At 37.3% G+C, this 19,795-nt stretch overlaps 1 protein-coding gene and 1 long non-coding RNA gene across 8 annotated transcripts; one reads left to right on the top strand and one right to left on the bottom strand.

The window, feature by feature from the left end:
• Positions 1-242: 242 nt before the first annotated feature.
• LOC130427670 (uncharacterized) lies at positions 243-18,635 on the bottom strand. Its single transcript, XR_008907336.1, has 3 exons — positions 18,441-18,635; positions 17,970-18,082; positions 243-333 (listed from the first exon to the last, which is right to left on the bottom strand). It is a non-coding gene; the product is annotated as an uncharacterized LOC130427670 (long non-coding RNA).
• On the top strand, positions 482-14,428 carry LOC130427638 (uncharacterized). 7 transcript variants are annotated; one of them, XR_008907332.1, is made up of 16 exons: positions 482-933; positions 1,878-1,994; positions 3,235-3,376; positions 3,496-3,709; positions 3,785-3,844; positions 4,257-4,316; positions 4,629-4,688; positions 5,003-5,062; positions 5,587-5,646; positions 5,958-6,017; positions 6,329-6,388; positions 6,851-6,905; positions 7,226-7,291; positions 7,448-7,555; positions 9,635-9,982; positions 10,259-12,359. XR_008907332.1 is itself a non-coding variant. In XM_056755198.1 (16 exons), coding segments are annotated over exons 1-16 (1,440 nt in total). In that variant the 5' UTR covers positions 482-932; the 3' UTR covers positions 14,066-14,428. The 7 variants fall into 7 exon arrangements, 6 of the variants coding, with proteins under 6 accessions (XP_056611176.1, XP_056611184.1, XP_056611192.1 ...); XM_056755198.1 differs by lacking the exons at positions 9,635-9,982; positions 10,259-12,359 and adding exons at positions 12,366-12,440; positions 13,824-14,428; XM_056755206.1 differs by lacking the exons at positions 4,257-4,316; positions 9,635-9,982; positions 10,259-12,359 and adding exons at positions 12,366-12,440; positions 13,824-14,428.
• Positions 18,636-19,795: the final 1,160 nt, after the last annotated feature.

The raw sequence follows: 19,795 nt of genomic DNA, 5'->3' as shown, positions 1-19,795 counted from the left end.
TCCTTGATTGTAATTTACTGTATTTAGAAGAAATACATAATCACTGTATATCCAGTATGTTTTGCATACTGGATATACAGTGTTTATTTATTTTTTAATTGATACAAAAATACATTACAGACAAATTTTGTACCTTGTTGTACATTAAATATTTTTATTCAGTTACAACTTCATAGTAGCCAACATGGCTCTTTAAACAAGGAATGTTTAAACATTCATGTTTAAACAACACATTAGCCAACATAACCATCATGTAACAACATCGCAAAACAAAGCCCAAGTGGGTCTGTAAAACGGTCCAGATCTTGATCAGAGCACAGCAAGTAGCTAGAACTATGGAAAAGAAAAAAGAAAATAATGTTAGATATTTATAGTCAGAGGAAAAACAGAGGACAACATATACAGTCAGAGACAGTGAATATTAAAATTATGTATTTCAATGATGAGATCTGTGTGTGTGTGTGTGTGTGTGTGTGTTGGCATATGTGGTTTATGAAACCAATTTTCAGGTTTACATACCAGCATTATGAGACCAATCGGTTTATGAGGCCATTTTTAGTGGTCTCTTAATTCTGGAAATTTAAATTGTCATAATTATTAACAAATAATTAATAAAATTGTTATTAATGTGTTTATGATTACTAAATGCAGTAGTTTATCGATTAGTGTTACTATTTTACTTCTATTACACTACCTACCCTTTTTAGTAGCTTTATAAATATGGTCTTTTAAACCATGATGTGTCTGCGTAAACTTAAAACAGTGCCCCTGTAGGAGGGATTTGGTATTGCAAAGTTATACACCTGGCGCCAAATTACACACACATTCGCGCCATAAGCGTTTGGCGGAAGTTACCAGCTACGCAGTTCGCGCGTTGGCTGCCCAAATGAAGAGTCGCCGCACCGGAGTGAACATCGGAGTCTTCGAAGAGAAGTAAGTCCTTAATATCTTTATATTTTTACATGTTAGAAATTCGTGGCTTATCCCATTAATGGATGTAAAAGAGTGTCGTCATATTTTTATTCTTATTTTAATCGACTTAAATCGACCTTCTCCTGTCCTTGTTGGTATTTCGAGTTAGTTATGTACAACTGGCGCCATTTGTCGATGTTAATTTCAGATGTCAAATATTTATTTAATGTGATTTGTTTTAATGTAATATAAAACTGTATTGATGCCCTATGAGAAGCTGCAGCTTCAGATGCCGCAGCTTCTAGAATCAACTTCTAATGTTACATAAATGTGATGTAGAAAAGTAAGTTGATATCGAATGTAATTATTAAGAAAGATGAAGGTAATTATTCAGAAATGTAAGGAAAAGTGGTGTCGTCCCCTTGTGCGGAGCAAACTGCTAATATGTCAGATCGTCTAAACACTCATACGATATACTTTTATTTAATTATTTATCGAAGTTCAAATATAAAACACTGTAGAGAATAAGCATAAAGTCCACAAAATGTCTCTTGGTCGCGTGATTTAAAATAATCGTAACGGGACGGCTTGAAGGTTTAGCTGGTTACTGCTGGTTAATGCGTTCTGTAACACGTGATGCTGCTCGCTCCCATAGCGACCTTGATTCACACACGTTGGTCAGTTCAAGAGTGAAAAATGTTTAATGTGATTTATGTAATTATATATCGCTTATGTGATATAATGAAAAGCTATTTCGTGTCTATTCATCTATAATTAAACTGGTTGATATGGGATTTATAACGTAGGACATTTCGTAGAGCGGTTTATGTAATTGTAATGATAAAATAGTTCAACATTCAATAACTACGAGTTTAAAAGGGAGTGTATTTCAAACAACAAACAACTTAAGCATGTTATTAATATAATACTGTTTATAAAGATTGACTTTGCATTGTATTTTGTAGTGAGTCGAATGATGAGACGTGGCAGAGGATTAAATCCTCTCAAAGATGCCATACACCATGTGAAAATGGGGAAAGACAAAAACATAATATCAGAGCGATACATTAATCCCGCCAAAGGTGAGTGTTTTTTTGTAAACCTTATCTTGATTAGTTAAATTCTACTATATTTTTTAAAGATTTTTTTTCAGTCCATATTCCTGACCATTCACCAGGGATTTAATGTAGTTAAACTAACTGTCAGGGTCAAATGCTACTTCAAGGTATACATGAAATTACAATTAGAAACAACAAGCATTTATTAACAATTGTTATGGAATATTGTACAATTATAGTTTTTTCATGTTAGCAAATGAAATCAACCCCATTTATAGTTAGTTTGCACTCTTCTGTAGAACTTAAGCTTAGTTCAGACTGTCACTGCAAATCAGATTTTTGGGCATAGAAGATTGGAATCTAATTTAAATGATTGATTGTCCAAACTGTGTACAGCAATTGTTCAGATCCAGTGACTCGTTTTTTTGCAGTATCTGATTTGGTTTCTATGACAATGGCATTATATTGACAAGGTAGAGTTAAACTTTATGCACGGCTGTGCAAACCGACCGGTGTATGACATCGCAGTACCGTGAGAAGGATTCCACAGCACACTGCTTTGTCGCTCTCGTAGAATGGTGAAGTCATACGGTGATCAGTCAGAACAACATTGTATAGAGTTGAACAATGTACATTTTTCTAACAAAATCATGACGTGTAGCCGATGCGCTGGATTACTATGTCTAATGAAACTGCTGCTGAAGCGTATGAGGCTGGAATACGGGGCTCTTTTCAGTAATCCAGCAGACCGACAACAATATATGCATTGACATCTGACATGTTTACGTTTAAATGTGTTGTTTCACGTGGAGCAAGAACGTAACGTTAGCCAAAAGAAACTCAAACTCAATCTATCTTTTTCGGACTGAAACTGATTTCCAGAAATGCAATTTGAAAGGATTTTAAACCACATGTGAATGTAGCTAGAAACTGATTATGCACAAAAATCTGATTTGAACTGACAGACTATACGTAGTCTAATCATCGTGGCACATGTGCTATTGCCCTATAATAATAAGAATGAATATACTTGAACAACAATCAAACAGAGAGATGCTCAATTTCACACCATAAAAATTACTTGAATTAATAATAAATAAGTTAATACAAATATTTATTATTAAAACATAATAAATAAGTTAATACAAATATTTATTATTAAAACATAATTTCAGATTTTTTTTTTTAAATAAAAAAATACTTTAATAAATATATATTTTTAATAAAAATGTTTAACTGTTGCCTGTTGTTTTTTGTCATTCAGGTCGGGGAGTATTTGCAAATACCCTTATTGTAAAAGGTTCCTTCATTCTTGAATACAGAGGAACTTTAATTGAGAAAGGGGATTTTGAAGACATATTAAATGAATATGCATACTTTTTTAACCACCTAGGGCATAACTACTGGTAAGTAGCCTGAATTTAACTGTATGTTAACACTTCTGCATCATGATGCATTTTTTTAAACGTATTTCTTTACACTGAAACCAATTTAACACTCGGTTGTCAATGTTTTTTCCCTATAGCATTGATGCCTCTTATGATAATGGCTCACTCGGTCGACTTGTTAACGATGATGAGAAGCCAAATGCAAAAATGAGGAAAATTCTAGATGTTGATGGAAAGCCACATCTATGTTTGTTTGCAATCAAGGACATCGATGCAGGTGAAGAAATATTATACGATTATGGAGGACATAACTTGCCATGGCGTTCTCGCCATGGACAGGAACATTACAAGGTAGAGTATATTTTAATGTAATAAAGTAATTTACTAATATAATCTTATTACTTCAGCTTTGCTTCTGTCTCTCAGCACCTTCATGAGCCCGTTGCTCCAACCATGACAGCATGTGACATCAGGTCTCCTACAGAGGTTTGTTTACAGTTTTGTCATTTTTTTTAACCGAATGAGCGTCAGACTAAATTGAGTTCTCTTATTGCTACTAAATAGGACTTAGCAGTAGACTTTTGCTTTATAACACTTGTGTGTGTTTTCTGATGGGTTAAGAGGACACAATTTAGTTTATGAGGACACAAAATGTCTTTAAATGTGACTTGGCAGTAGACTATTGCTTTTTAACATGTGTGTGTTTTCTCATGGGTTATGAGGACATGATTTGGTTTATGAGGACACAAAATGTCTTTGTATTTGACTTAGCAGTAGGTTTTTGCTTTATAACACTTGTGTATATTTTCTCATAATTTGGTTTCAGAAGAGTTATTAAGGCTTTGACTACACAGCTGAATGTCTTATTATTACTTCATTCTCTTTGTTTGTCTTTCAGCACCTTCATGAGCCTGTCGGTCCAGCCATGACTGCATGTGACATCAGGTCTCCTACAGAGGTTTGTTTATAGTTTTGTCATTTTTTTAACCGAATGAGCGTCAAACTAAATTGAGTTCTTTTATTGCTATCAAATGGGACTTAGCACTAGGTTATTGCTTTATAACACTTGTGTGTGTTTTCTCGTGGGTTATGAGGACATGATTTGGTTTATGAGGACACAAAATGTCTTTGTATTTGACTTAGCAGTAGGTTTTTGCTTTATAACACCTGTGTATATTTTCCCATAATTTGGTTTCAGAAGAATTATTAAGGCTTTGACTACACAGCTGAATGTCTTATTATTCCTTCTTTCTCTTTGTTTGTCTTTCAGCACCTTCATGAGCCTGTCGCTCCAGCCATGAGGGCATGTGACATCACATCTCCTACAAAGGTTTGTTTATAGTTTTGTCATTTTTTGCACCAAATGAGCATCAAACTAAATTGAGTTCTCTTATTGCTAGTAAATGGGACTTAGCAGTAGACTATTGCTTTATAACACTTGTGTGTGTTTTCTCATGGGTTAAGAGGACATGATTTGGTTTATGAGGACACAAAATGTCTTTGTATTTGACTTAGCAGTAGGTTTTTTTGATTTATAACACCTGTGTATATTTTCCCATAATTTGGTTTCAGAAGAGTTATTAAGGCTTTGACTATACAGCTGAACGTCTCATTATTTCTTCTTTCTCTTTGTTTGTCTTTCAGCACCTTCATGAGCCTGTCGGTCCAGCCATGACGGCATGTGACATCATGTCTCCTACAGAGGTTTGTTTATAGTTTTGTCATTTTTTAACCGAATGAGCGTCAAACTAAATTGCTCTTATTTAAATTGTTCTCTTATTGCTACTAAATAGTACTTAGCAGTAGACTTTTGCTTTATAACACTTGTGTGTGTATTCTCATGGGTTAAGAGGACACAATTTACTTAATGAGAACACAAAATGTCTTTGTATGTGACTTCGCAGTAGACTATTGCTTTTTCACAGTTGTGTGTTTTCCCATAATTTATGAGGATTTGATTTGGTTCATGAGGACACAAAATTACTTAACATGTGAGTTGGCAGTAGACTATTGCTTTATAACACTTGTGTGTGTTTTCTCATGGGTTATGAGGACATGATTTGGTTTATGAGGACACAAAATGTCTTTGTATTTGACTTAGCAGTAGGTTTTTGCTTTATAACACCTGTGTATATTTTCCCATAATTTGGTTTCAGAAGAGTTATTAAGGCTTTGAGCACACAGCTGAATGTCTCATTATTACTTCATTCTCTTTGTTTGTCTTTCAGCACCTTAATGAGCCTGTCGCTCCAGCCATGAGGGCATGTGACATCACATCTCCTACAAAGGTTTGTTTATAGTTTTGTCATTTTTTGCACCAAATGAGCATCAAACTTAATTGAGTTATCTTATTGCTAGTAAATGGGACTTAGCAGTAGACTATTGCTTTATAACACTTGTGTGTGTTTTCTCATAATTTATGAGGATATGATTTGGTTCATGAAGACACAAATGCCTGTGAATGTTACTTAGCAGTAGACTTTTGCTTTTAAACACTTGTGTTTGTTTTCTCATAATTTGGTTTCAGAAGAGTTATTAAGGCTTTGACTACACAGCTGAATGTCTCATTATTTCTTCTTTCTCTTTTTTTTTCTTTCAGCACCTTCATGAGCCTGTCGCTCCAGCCATGAGGGCATGTGACATCACATCTCCTACAAAGGTTTGTTTATAGCTTTGTCATTTTTTAACCGAATGAGCGTCAAACTAAATTGAGTTCTCTTATTGCTACTAAATGGGACTTAGCACTAGGTTATTGCTTTATAACACTTGTGTGTGTTTTCTCATGGGTTATGAGGACATGATTTGGTTTATGAGGACACAAAATGTCTTTGTATTTGACTTAGCAGTAGGTTTTTGCTTTATAACACCTCTGTATATTTTCCCATAATTTGGTTTCAGAAGAGTTATTAAGGCTTTGAGCACACAGCTGAATGTCTTATTATTCCTTCTTTCTCTTTTTTTGTCTTTCAGCACCTTCATGAGCCTGTCGGTCCAGCCATGACGGCATGTGACATCAGGTCTCCTACAGAGGTTTGTTTATAGTTTTGTCATTTTTTTAACCGAATGAGCGTCAAACTAAATTGCTCTTATTTAAATTGTTCTCTTATTGCTACTAAATAGTACTTAGCAGTAGACTTTTGCTTTATAACACTTGTTTGTGTTTTCTCATGGGTTATGAGGACATGATTTGGTTTATGAGGACACAAAATGTCTTTGTATGTTACTAAGCAGTAGACTGTTGCTTTACAACACTTGTGTGTTTTCTCATAATTTGAATTCAGAAGAGTGATTTGGTTCATTACATTTACAATTGTTCATGATGATTTGTGTCTATTTTATTACTGGCTGATTAATTGTCATTAGTTGTTGATTAGTTGTTTTGTTTTATTACATTTTATTTTACTTTGGAGCAAAAATATGCATTAAAATGTAACTGAAAGAAAGACACAAAATAATAATCATCGGTTTGTTCATGTTTTTTCTTGTACTCAGGACATAACCGTTGGATCCCAGCAGGAATCCACAAGACCAGGCAGCGGTGATGATGGTAGGACAATTTTTTAATGTAAGAAATTTAGTATTTTCACAGTAAATTATAGTTTGCATATTTAGACTCATTTATTTTCATATTTTCTATTCTCCTAATTTATTTAGTTTTTAATCAGATACATGAATCTGCCAAAGAACACCAAAAGCTTTCACCTTCAATTGGCCAGTACTTCAAATAGTTGAAGGAATAGTTCACTCAAAAATGTTAATGCTATCCTAGGTCTATATGTGTTACACCAATAAAACTAATGTAAGTGTACCTACCACTTATTAACACAATCTAATTATTTCTCTTTAATTACAATGTTTGATTAAAAGAAAGAGGAAGAAAGAGAAAGAGAAAAGAGAAGAACGTTGGAGTGAGAAGGAGAGAGACAGCCAGAGGTAAAAATCAACTGACCCATCTACCATTCATATTCAAGCATTCAACGGCCCTGTAAAGTCTAATAGTCTTAGCTCAGTTCAGTGTTGATTCTGTTCAATTTAATAACTGGATGAAATTAATTTTCAAAATCGTTTTATTTGCATTTATTTCTTTAGTTTGCAAAGCACATCAACTTGTCAAAGAGGAGATGATTTCGCTTGAAAAATGTTCTGTTTGCTCTGGACCGGTTTCCCCACTGAAGTGGTGGGGGCTGAAATGTAAAGGTTGGTATAAAATTATCTTGTGATTCAATGAATATATTTATTTCTGTGCAATACGTGGTATGGCGTGGTGCAAAACCGCTTTTCTGTGACAGGTTAATGCTCCACCAAAGCTCTTGTAGAAGAGAAGGCACTTTTCAACCCATTCTCTACACTCTAGGGTACAATATCAATAGCCCATTGACGCATGTCAGAACAAAATATGCTTTTTTAAACTGAGGTCAATGTAGGAAATGTGCACTTTATAAACTGGCACCTGCTAATGTTCATAATATTTCCATAAAACATTCAAATTGAAAGCTATATTTGGAAATTATAACCAAGTACATGTTTATAAGATAATTCATGGAGAATTATGTCTTGTGACTTGCAACAATTTTTTAGTTTTGGCTAGTAGATGTTCTGAATGGCCTGAAAACTAGAACAGGTTCCCATCCAAAACCGATTTTTTTTATGAAAAGAACCTGAACCGTTAGCAGAAGTCCATTTTTCATAGGACTTTATACACATTTTTATACACATACACACAAGTTGCTGCTTAAGTTTCTATAATAGCAATTTGCATATACTCCAGAATGTTATGAAGAGTGATCAGATGAATTGCATAGTCCTTCTTTGCCATGAAAATTAACTTAATCCCAAAAAACCTTTCCACTGCATTTCATTGCTGTCATTAAAGGACCTGCTGAGATCATTTCAGTAATCATCTTGTTAACTCAGGTGAGAATGTTGACAAGCACAAGGCTGGAGATCATTATGTCAGGCTGATTGGGTTAGAATGGCAGACTTGACATGTTAAAAGGAGGGTGATGCTTGTAATCATTGTTCTTCCATTGTTAACCATGGTGACCTGCAAAGAAACGCGTGCAGCCATCATTGCGTTGCATAAAAATGGCTTCACAGGCAAGGATATTGTGGCTACTAAGATTGCACCTAAATCAACAATTTATAGGTTCATCAAGAACTTCAAGGAAAGAGGTTCAATTCTTGTAAAGAAGGCTTCAGGGCGTCCAAGAAAGTCCAGCAAGCGCCAGGATCGTCTCCTAAAGAGGATTCAGCTGTGGGATCGGAGTGCCACCAGTGCAGAGCTTGCTCAGGAATGGCAGCAGGCTGGTGTGAGCGCATCTGCACGCACAGTGAGGCGAAGACTTTTGGAAGATGGCCTGGTGTCAAGAAGGGCAGCAAAGCAGCCACTTCTCTCCAAATAAAACATCGGGGAGAGATTGATCTTCTGCAGAAAGTATAGTGAATGGACTGCTGAGGACTGGGGCAAAGTCATATTCTCAGATGAAGCCCCTTTCCGATTGTTTGGGGCATCTGGAAAAAGGCTTGTCCGGAGAAGAAAAGGTGAGCGCTACCATCAGTCCTGTGTCATGCCAACAGTAAAGCATCCTAACACCATTCATGTGTGGGGTTGCTTCTCATCCAAGGCAGTGGGCTCTCTCACAATTCTGCCCAAAAACACATCCATGAATAAAGAATGGTACCAAAACACCCTCCAACAGCAACTTCTTCGAACCATCCAACAACAGTTTGGTAAAGAACAATGCATTTTTCCAGCACGATGGAGCACCGTGCCATAAGGCAAAAGTGATAACTAAGTGGCTCGGGGACCAGAATGTTGAAATTTTGGGTCCATGGCCTGGGAACTCCCCAGATCTTAATCCCATTGAGAACTTGTGGTCAATCCTCAAGAGGCAGGTCGACAAAAAAACCCCACTAATTCTGACAAACTCCAAGAAGTTATTATGAAAGAATGGGCTGCTATCAGTCAGGATTTGGCCCAGAAGTTGATTGAGAGCATGCCCAGTCGAATTGCAGAGGTCCTGAAAAAGAAGGGCCAACACTGCAAAAACTGACTCTTTGCATAAATGTCATGTAATTGTCGATAAAATTGCAATAGAAAACATCAAACTTTGCACTTCTCTGACCACTTTTCTTTCATCTCCATCAACATACACCTTCCCACATGCATCACAGCAACAACCAGTTTCTTTCAGATGTAATCTTTTCTCTTTCTCTACGAGCACCTTCTCTTCTGCTGTCGAATCCTCTCTTCCCTTTATCTTTTCTTCCCTGGAGACTAACACAGCCACCGACACCTTATGCTCCACTCCAAATTCTTAACATCAGTCTCCACACAACATCGAGACTGACAGAAAGGGAACCGTGTCTGATCTTGTCTACGAATACATACTCTAAACCAGGTATACTCACCTAGTGACTTACTACATTTCGTTACACTGTACTTGTATATGTGTAATGACAATAAAGTTGAATCTAATCTAATCTAAATCTACCTGAATTATCTCTCGTTGAAAGTCTTCAGTTTGCTTGTCTTCCTACTTCCTCTGAATGTGTTTGTCTATGCCAGTTACCCTCTTCACTCCTGGATTCACCAGCCCTGCGTTCACAATCTAGTCATATCAAGTTGAGTCTTATACATCATATAACCATTTACAAAGTATTACTTCCATCTATCGTCATGATCCACACCTAAAAGGATCCACACCAACTCAACCTTTTTGTGTCAAATTGTACTTCAAGTCGATAGAAGTGCCCATCTTAAAACCTATTTCTATACTAAATCTTAAAGCCTATTTCATCTATCCTGCTTGGGCCACCCAGGTACCTTGTACGATAGACCTCAAGGAGGGTTTGCCGGTGTCCCATGGATAAATTTATGCTCTCTCCATCCCTATTAAGAAAACCTCGGAGGAGTGATTTGCCGAAGGCCTCAGGGATTCATCTGTCCCTCTCTGTCACATGCTGCCTCAACCTGCTTCTTCTTCGTGGCCAAGAAGGATAGGGTTTAAGACCCTGTATAGATTATTGAGCAGTCAACAAGATAACAGCAACGTTTTGCTATCCTCTTCCCCTCATCCTGGCAGGAGTCGAACAGTTGAGAGGTGTGTGCATCTTTACCAAGTTTGACTTCTGCAGCACCTACAATCTGGTGTGGATAAGAAAAGGTGACGAGTGGAAATTAGCTTTTTTGACCCTTACCGGTCATGATGCATACATTATAATGCCTTATGGACTGGTTTATGCAACTGTGCTTAATGCAAGCGGTAGAGGCTTTTTGCACTCAACTGTACTTGTGTTTATAGATGATTTATTCTTTGAACCCTGACGATCACCAGCACCATGTTGCAGAGGTCCTTGAACGTCTTTGATAGCACCACCTCTACCTCAAGGCAGAAAAATCCTCAAAACTCTGTTAAAACATCTCCAAAATGACATTTCCATGGACAAGGTGGGAAGGTGGCAGCTGTACCCAACTGGCAAACATCCACTCCATTCATAGATCTTCTACGCTTCATGGGCTTCGTCAACTTTTATCGCCACTTCATCAAGATCTACAGCTCCGTCATCATACCCCTCACATAACTCCTCCCAAACAAACCTAGGTTTCATCACCATATATTGATTATGGGAGGTATTCCGAATGAAAATGACCGTGAACATAGACCATGGGCTTTATGAACATGTGGGATTTATCAATAAAGGCTACGCGTCTATAAGAACTGTGAACGCACGTTTGATAAATACTTTTTTTTTTGGTTCTTAGACACAAAGAACATATAGAACATTTTCTACACACTGTTGATAACGAGGCCCCAGGTCTCCCTTGGCCATTGATACCTTCAAACATCTGAAGAAAAAGTTCTCCTCAGGCACCCTGATCAATTTCAGACCATCATCGTCGAGGTAGACGCCTCCTCTTCGTGGGTAGGAGGGGTGATATCGTAGCGGCAGTAAGATCAACCAGTACTCCATCCATGTGCCTTCTGCTCTCATAAATTCACCCCGGTGGAAAGGAAACTAAACTGTTTGCCATGAAGCTATCATTGAAAGAATGGATGCATTTGCCGGAGGGTGCTCAACATTCGTTTATCATCTACACAGAACACAATAGCTTGTGATACCTCAAAGAAGCCAAGCTGGCTGGGTCATGGTTTCCATGTCATGCCACCTAGTCCGTCTCAAAGGCCTTCCCACAGCAACGGAATCATCTCCTACTCCCTCTATACCAGTGCTCTGGTATCCCGAGGACATCGTCTCAGATCGTGGACTCCTGTTCATTTCCCGGGTATGGTGTGTACTCTAAAGTGGAGAATTTGGTCGACTGGGAGGGCTACAGACTAGTGAAACGCTCTTGGGCCCTGAGTGATAACATACAGGATCCCGCTCTTCTCAACACCTTCTACTACAAGCATCCCAGTCAACCCGCACAATTTGACAACGACAGACCACTGCGACGGCACTGCCCCTAGGAACAGGCTGTGGGCGTGGCACTGTGACGGAGACATCAGTCTCTCTTATCACACCTCCTCCAGCTAACACTCATTAGTTTTAATCATCTGTCACTCATCTTCTCACCCATCAGCACCCGTATAAAGTCACCAAACACTCTGTCAGCATCTGATCTCATCTAAGATTATAGACTCTAAACTTGCTATACTCACCTAGTGAGATACCTGGTTTTAACATAACTTAAGACGTGTTATCATTGTAGTTCATTGTAATCATTCTTACCTTTAAATAAAACAGCTGCCTTTATAAAATAAAACCTGAAATAATAAACCACGATGACGTATGTGATGGACAATTCCACTACCGGAAGACGCATTCGAATCCTGGCAAGGACGCGTCCGAAGTAATGGCTCAGGTGGTCAACCTATATATATATCTAGGAGTGTAGTTGCAATTTAACTTAAAATTACTGTCCTACCCTATAGTTTATGAATAAAAGTGCATAATATGCAAGCAATACATTGTAAAATAATTATTTCCATATCTATGTCAACAGGGCTTTTGGAAAGCAGGCCATGTCCAAACACATCAGAAGGACTAAAAGCTGACAGACAAATCTCTGAAAACGATGGTATGATAAAATGTTTGCAACGCAACAAATGTATTTTTGTGATAACAGCACAAAATATTACTTCATACAAGTAAAGTATACTTCACAATTATACACAATTAAGCTTACAATTAAACTGCAAGATGTGTAGCGCAAGATTGCTGACAGCCCTAGCGAACAGATGAGCTTAGTATCAATAATGAAGAGAGAAATGATGTGAAAGAAAATCAAACCCGGCTCATGACAGAAAGAAACATTGAACAAAGACTTTTATCATGACGTTCAACGTGTCTAAAGACCTCGCAGGTGACATCAAATAGATTTCCTAGCCTCCTCATAGACATAATGATTATAGTTGTTGTCAAGGTCCAGCAAAGTACTAAAGACATTGTTAAATTACTCCATCCACTCAGGCTCAACTGAATTTTTCTGAAGTAATGAGAATACTTTGAGTGAAAAACAAAACACAATACTAAATTTAATCAATATATTCTCCTCTGTTTTGTCAGTCTATGGTGCACGTTCATGAAGCACTTGCATAAATACAGCTTTTGTCTGCTTGTAAACACAGTTGCGCTTCCAGGTTGCCAGTCAGAACACTGGTGTCTGCCCCCACATTTACATAAAAATCGAATGCATATGCTCTCAATATTGAGCGCCATAGACTGACAACACCCTGGCCTGAATTTAAGGCTAGATTAGAGGGGGTTTGAAGAGACTGAGGTCTTCCATCCTGCCATGTAAGGGGTTTATGGCAGTTGATTTAGCAGCCTTATCTGATGACACTGTGCTCATTTGTTTGTTAGGCCACCAAAATCCAGTCCTCAAGTAGCAGACCTTACTTCATCAGGGCAGTTAGTCAGCCATAAAGCTGTGCCCTGGAATGCTTATCAAGTGGTACTATACTATATTCAAGTATGTGGCCAAAATAAGAACTTCAATATTTAAAAAGGGATGTTTTTAAAAGGGGAAGTTAACTTTTAATTGCCCTTATATGATTATATCAAAATATTTATCAAATTACAACTTATTCTGCAAACAGTGAGCAGAAATCTTATATCAGTTATATAAAGCTTAAACCATCGGAGTCTGTGTAAGTATTGGCCGATCATGATGACAGAAAATCGTTACTCGTATCTGCTGCAAAAATCCTGATCCTGTATTATTCCCTGCTTTGAACCTTGTTTACATTTATGCATTTGGCAGACACTTTTATCCAAAGTGACTCACATTGCAATTCAACTGTAGTTTCAAGTTTTTTTTATAGCACATATGTTATATAATCATGGTGTACACCGTGCACACCTGATCATTTTATTTCTAAGATTTTTAAACCGTATCAATAAAGATATGATCTGTTTGTAGTCAGCAATGCTAGCAGTTAATCATCTTGTTTGTTACTAGTCTCTAGCAGAGGAAGGCGGATGCCCAAAAGGAGACCATGGACGAAACCTGAGGTGAACGCTGTGATGAGACACTTCAAAATGCACATCAGCAAAGCTCACTTGGCAACAATGAGGGAGTGTGAGGTCTGCAAAAGGTGCGAGCATCCGGTCCTTCAAAACCGGTCCGTCCAAATATACGTGATTTTGTACGGAACCGAGGGCGAAATTTTAAACACGTGGAAAATTAAGTCGAAATTTTAATGTTCGTAGTCCAAGGGGCTAATAATCTGTTTGACACATTTTAGTTCTACTCTTTTAACTTGTAATTTTTTTGATAAAAATGTATGTATTTATTAGTTTCAAAATAGAAATTTTAAGAAAACATGTTTTATTCTCCTGCTGGTAGTGTTGATCATTTTAGTTTATATGTTTAATCTGAGGGACTATAGACCTCTGTTGATGTTTTTTTAACTTTAACATTTGTGGTGTTTCATGAAGTTGGGTTATGTTTTTCATTCCTGTCCCTGAAAGGCAATGTTTTGTACCTGTCAATGTACAATATTTGACAATATGTTGTTGAAGATTCAACACTTGCAACATTATAATAAATTACTACTAATTTGATGATGGAATGTTTCCTTAACCTGTTAATCTACATCTTCCAAAAGACTTAATTGATCAAATATTCAATTTTATTTTATTTATAGAGCATTTTATGATTGTCATGGTTGCAAATAAGTTGCATTGTTGCTCTACATGCATTTTAACGACTGAACTGAGACAAAATTGCCGCTGAAAGTAATATTTATTAACAGTCTGAATTTACTTAAATGTTCTGTATATATTGGAGGATAACAGTAGCATATGCATATGATAGCGAAGGGATCTAAGTCAGTCATGGGTTAAATAGAACATTTAAAGCCAGTGTTAAATATACTGTATATAAGTGCAGATGGACACTTGGAGTTTAGCTGTATGAATGTTAATACATTATGTGTGTCTGTGTTTAGCTGCGGCAAGCTGTTTGTTTTGCTAATGAACAGGGGCGAACACTGCAGGTTAGTTTAATTTTAAACTTCTCAAATCATTTGTGCTTGGGCTGAAAAATATGTCACAGTAAACTAGTAATGCTCTCACGTTGTCTGTAACCTTATTACTTGTAAATGACAAGCTCTTAAAATCCACGTGAGATCTGCAGGTGCACATTCTTTGGATTTTAGGTAAGCGTAAACGCACAACGTCAGTACATTAGGATGCGCTGTTTGCTGTGACAGATTTTTTTTGTCTCTGGACGAATTATTTGAGACGTTTAAGACGAAGCTAACCGCAGATGAATTCACGAAATATCATTTAGCCAAATCATTGCAATGGCAGTACTACACGTGTTGTGTTGACATGCCGGACAGAAGAATGTGGGGTTCGCTGTAACTCACTATGATTTAAAGAGACATGCACCAAAATGGGCTGCTGTGAGCAAAGCTGTCTTTGACAAGGCAAGAATGGTTTTGTTTACACAGCCATTGAGTGTTTTTAAGCAAAATGGATGTTGTTGAAGACCCTAATAGATCATACCAACTTGTTGAAAGTGCTCGTCTGATGAGTCCTTTAACACAGAGTACCAGTTATATTCTGACTACTCCTAAACATTCTATCATTGCTAATTATATAGAAAATGTTCTTCGCTATTAAAGGCAGCATAGGTGATCCTGTCCAGAATTTTGTTGTTGTTGTGCTGGTTGAAAATCTCTATCATATCTATATCATATCTATCAAGATGTATAGCGGTCAAAGTCGTAGGACCAAATAACGTTCACCCACTGGTCATGTGTACATTTTCATCCTGCTTATTTTGCATCACTCGTCGCATCCTGTTCACGTAGACAACATACGTGATCAGCTTGCTGACGTCAGCTGTCTCAATGAAGGGAGAATGATGGACAAGCTGTAACAACCAAACTTCCCTTGCGAACCGACAAGTAAATGTACTAAACAAATGTCAGTTTTTAAAAAAGCAGTGCAAAAAGATCTGGATCATGAAAGAGGAAAATCTAGAATTAAAATCTGTAAAGTTTTTACAGGATTGAGAGGGCTCCGGAACACGGCTCTGATCTCTTTCTTTTGGACAGGTATGTACATCCTTCGATAAGAATTTAATGGACTTTGGACTTTTTTGATGGATGGCAATTAGAGTCTGTGTGTGTTCATGTTTTTGAAGGAGGCATGGCTTTAGACGGTTTACCGCATAGAAGGTGGGATTATAATTGAACTGCTAGCAAACTTAATTTAGCACCTTTCCAAAATCAACCACTCCATGTACTAATGTATCTTAAAACACTTATGTATGTAAAAAGGTCTACATTTTATACATTTGGTTGTATGTAGAGACCTTATAAACCCTGATGTCCCTGTAAACCAGTTAGTGGCTAGTTCTGTGTTTTGTGTATGTAGAGACCTCATAAACCCTGGTGTCCCTGTAAACCAGTTAGTGGCTAGTTCTGTGTTTTGTGTATGTAGAGACCTCATAAACCCTGACGTCCCTGTAAACCAGTTAGTGGCTAGTTCTGTGTTTTGTGTATGAAGAGACCTCATAAACCCTGGTGTCCCTGTAAACCAGTTAGTGGCTAGTTCTGTGTTTTGTGTATGTAGAGACCTCATAAACCCTGACGTCCCTGTAAACCAGTTAGTGGCTAGTTCTGTGTTTTGTGTATGTAGAGACCTCATAAACCCTGGTGTCCCTGTAAACCAGTTAGTGGCTAGTTCTGTGTTTTGTGTATGAAGAGACCTCATAAACCCTGGTGTCCCTGTAAACCAGTTAGTGGCTAGTTTTGTGTGTTGTATGTAGAGACCTCATAAACCCTGATGTCCCTGTAAACCAGCGAGTGGTCAGTTCTGTGTATTGTGTGTGTAGAGACCTCATAAACCCTGATGTCCCTGTAAACCAGTTAATGGCTAGTATTGTGTGTTGTATGTAGAGACCTCATAAACCCTGTTGTCCATGTTATCCAGTAAGTGGTCAAGCAAGAAGTCAGTTGTACAAAATCAATTTAGTGTTTTTAATCCAGTTGTTTACATATTTTCTATTGTGTCACTCGGAAATATCAGTGTACATTTCTCAACATTCCTTTTGCCATTACTTGAAAATAATCCAGTGAGATGTTTCCATGTACAGGGAGTCATATGTCTTATTACATGAAGAAAAGGGGTAAAACTGAAAGGGGCCAAGTCCTGAAGAATTCTGGCAATGTTAGGACAAATATAGCTTCAAACACAAAATGGTTAACTCATTAAATATTGATTTGATTGGATTTGATTTATTTAATTGATAAATAACTGTGATATATAGCATTGTTTTTAAAAGCATCCAAACATGTGCTTAAAATGTCTCGCAGTACTACAGCTTTGCAGGTAGCTTTCTTAGGTCCCCAAGTTATTTAAGCTTGTTGGAGACTAATGTGTCCCAGACTTGCACAGTAATATTTTTGGTATGTTTAAAAAACCAGTCAGTTCTGGTCCTTGATTTTGATTGAGTCACGTAGGAAGCTGTTATAAAAAACACAATTTATAAGTGATGACTGTATTACATAGTCAAAGTACTTGCATATTCACATGGAATGAAGCAGTTGAGACATAAGTTAATTTTTAATTAGGAACATGCTGTATGCAAGCAGCAAAACGCTGGGAGTTTCTTTGGTGGAATGGAGCCGGATTGTATTTAATGAAGCCTTGCTAAACATATGAACTAACAATTTTATATTACCAATAAGTTCCTTGAAGGAGTGTGTATAGAGTGAATTTTTCAACTTAGAGATTAACCTAACAACCCCCTTAGCTGTTTTTAAATGCACTGTAACACACTGCTTTCTTGGTGCTTATTGCTTTAATAGAGACCTCATAAACCCTGTTGTCCCTGTAAACCACAATTTGACACGTTCCCATAAACCTGTGAAATGTCACATACATAATATAAGTATGTTCTGAAAGTAAATGATTGTTTTTGAAATGGTGTTAGTCTTCTGTAGATCAAATAAAAATTTTTGACATGTTTTTTACCTTGATTGGATGGAGGGAAAGGTATGTCCCTGTAAACCACCAAAAAGTCAATTGACCTCATAAACCACATATGCCTGTATGTGTGTGTGCGTGTGTGTGTGTGTGTGCTTCTTACTTTTCATTGATTTCATTGTGTTTAGAAGAGCGGCAACATGTGGGTTCACTGCAACCTGTTTCTTCTGTATCCTGGCATTTTAGATGACGCTTCTTCTTTGGCTGGATTAATATCTACAAAGAGTCAGGAAAAACAAAATGTTATATATTAAATATACAAAATATATTATATTAAAACACATGAATTAAATGATCAGCTTGCTAGTGTTAAATAGGGGAGACTTCTAAATAATTTGCAGTAGAAAAATGCATCTCTCGTTGAGAAATATTGTTTTAAAGGTCTTAACAGTTATATAACATTAACATATCTATAAAATGCAGGTAAGGAAGTTGTTCAACTAATTCCTTTCATTGGACTCCAAGATACACGCTGCCCCATCCTGGTACTCAAGATTGAATATGTAACATGCTATGAACAGAGTGGGAAGGCCAGACATGAAGCTGTGCTGAGCACCGTCACACACAACCTAACCTTCAGTAGTCAGCATCCAGTGGCCTGCAAGTGTGTCCTAAAACAAACAATACCACATGTGACAATAGTTAATAGTTACTATACAATTTTATCTTTAAGCTTTTTACATTTAAACTATATTTAAGTATAAGTGACTCTACAAACAAACTCTAAGCAAATTACACAGAGTAACTTACACTTAAAACCGTACTTATACAGAAATGTAAGGCAACAAACGTTAGGGATGTCACGTTCAAGAAATTGTCATACTGGTATTTGTAACGGGTCGTCTCACTCCCACCCTCGAACGGTCTTATCTGTTGGACAGTCCTGCTCTAACGATGAGGGGGTCGCTAACGTCGTTTGCTACAGCTCTCATCTGGCCTCCGTTACATATACTTTATATCTATCTGGTAACGTACATTAATCACTTTACCGGGCTATCCTCCGTGAACATCGACTTACCTCAAGCTTTAGTGACTCGTTTTAATTTGGGCTCTCGATTAAACGGATGACTGCATTTGCACATTTGAATTACACCACAAAATAATCACGACCGAGTGTGGTATTCAACACTAAGTTCCCGTGAATCACAACAGTCGAAGCATGTAACTTTTACAGAGTCTACGGCGGGCGCGATGTTCAACATTAAAAAAAACAACCGTCAACTTACTATTACAATGAACTGTAGCTTCTCACATACCGCCTTCGCTCCTGGTGTGAACAAAAACTCTAAATAACATGAACAACTTCTGTCCTCAGGTGCTATAGCGACGGAGAATGTTTGAAATCTTACAGCGACGGCGCTGATGAAACCCCGCGCAAGACTCACTCGGTCCCCGCTGATGGAGGTTGAATCCGGGGTAACCAATATGAAACGCGAATGTAGATACCTCTATATAAAGTTACCAGTATGATAGTTACCAGATATGGAAAACAAAAGTAATAAGTCACTTACCACAGGTGTGAATCACTCATTTTGCGCACTACCCGATCTCGACTGTTGAAGATCCTCCCGCCATTGTAGATTTGAAATTTACAGCAATATTCTGTACATTTGAGTTAATCCGTCACGTGACCCCAGAATGCATTGCAGTTTACAGCAATATTCTAGATTATTTAAAAAACAGTCAGCTTCTGTAAAACAACGGTGTAGTTTTTACAGCAATTCGTTACAGTGTATTGAAAGCGCCAATAGGCGGCAGCGATTCACTGTTTTTAATGAGTGAGCCCCTTAAATTATTCATTCATCCGATTCGTTCAAAAGTCAGATTATTTTAGGAAGAAAACAAACATCAATTTGAATACTTTTGTCATTGATAATTACAGACACTATTGAAAAATGAACTAGCAAAACAGATGGCTGCTTTGGTAAC

The sequence above is a fragment of the Triplophysa dalaica genome, chromosome 1 (genome assembly GCF_015846415.1).
Source record: "Triplophysa dalaica isolate WHDGS20190420 chromosome 1, ASM1584641v1, whole genome shotgun sequence".
Lineage (NCBI taxonomy): Eukaryota > Metazoa > Chordata > Actinopteri > Cypriniformes > Nemacheilidae > Triplophysa > Triplophysa dalaica.
This window is presented reverse-complemented; position numbering and strand designations above follow the sequence as displayed.

Excerpts from the sequence above, each read along its gene's own strand:
- LOC130427638 (XM_056755198.1), top strand. Across the intron at positions 7,556-12,365 it reads GTGGGGGCTGAAATGTAAAG|GGCTTTTGGAAAGCAGGCCA; the intron begins GTTGGTATAAAA and ends CTATGTCAACAG. Across the intron at positions 12,441-13,823 it reads ACAAATCTCTGAAAACGATG|TCTCTAGCAGAGGAAGGCGG; the intron begins GTATGATAAAAT and ends GTTTGTTACTAG.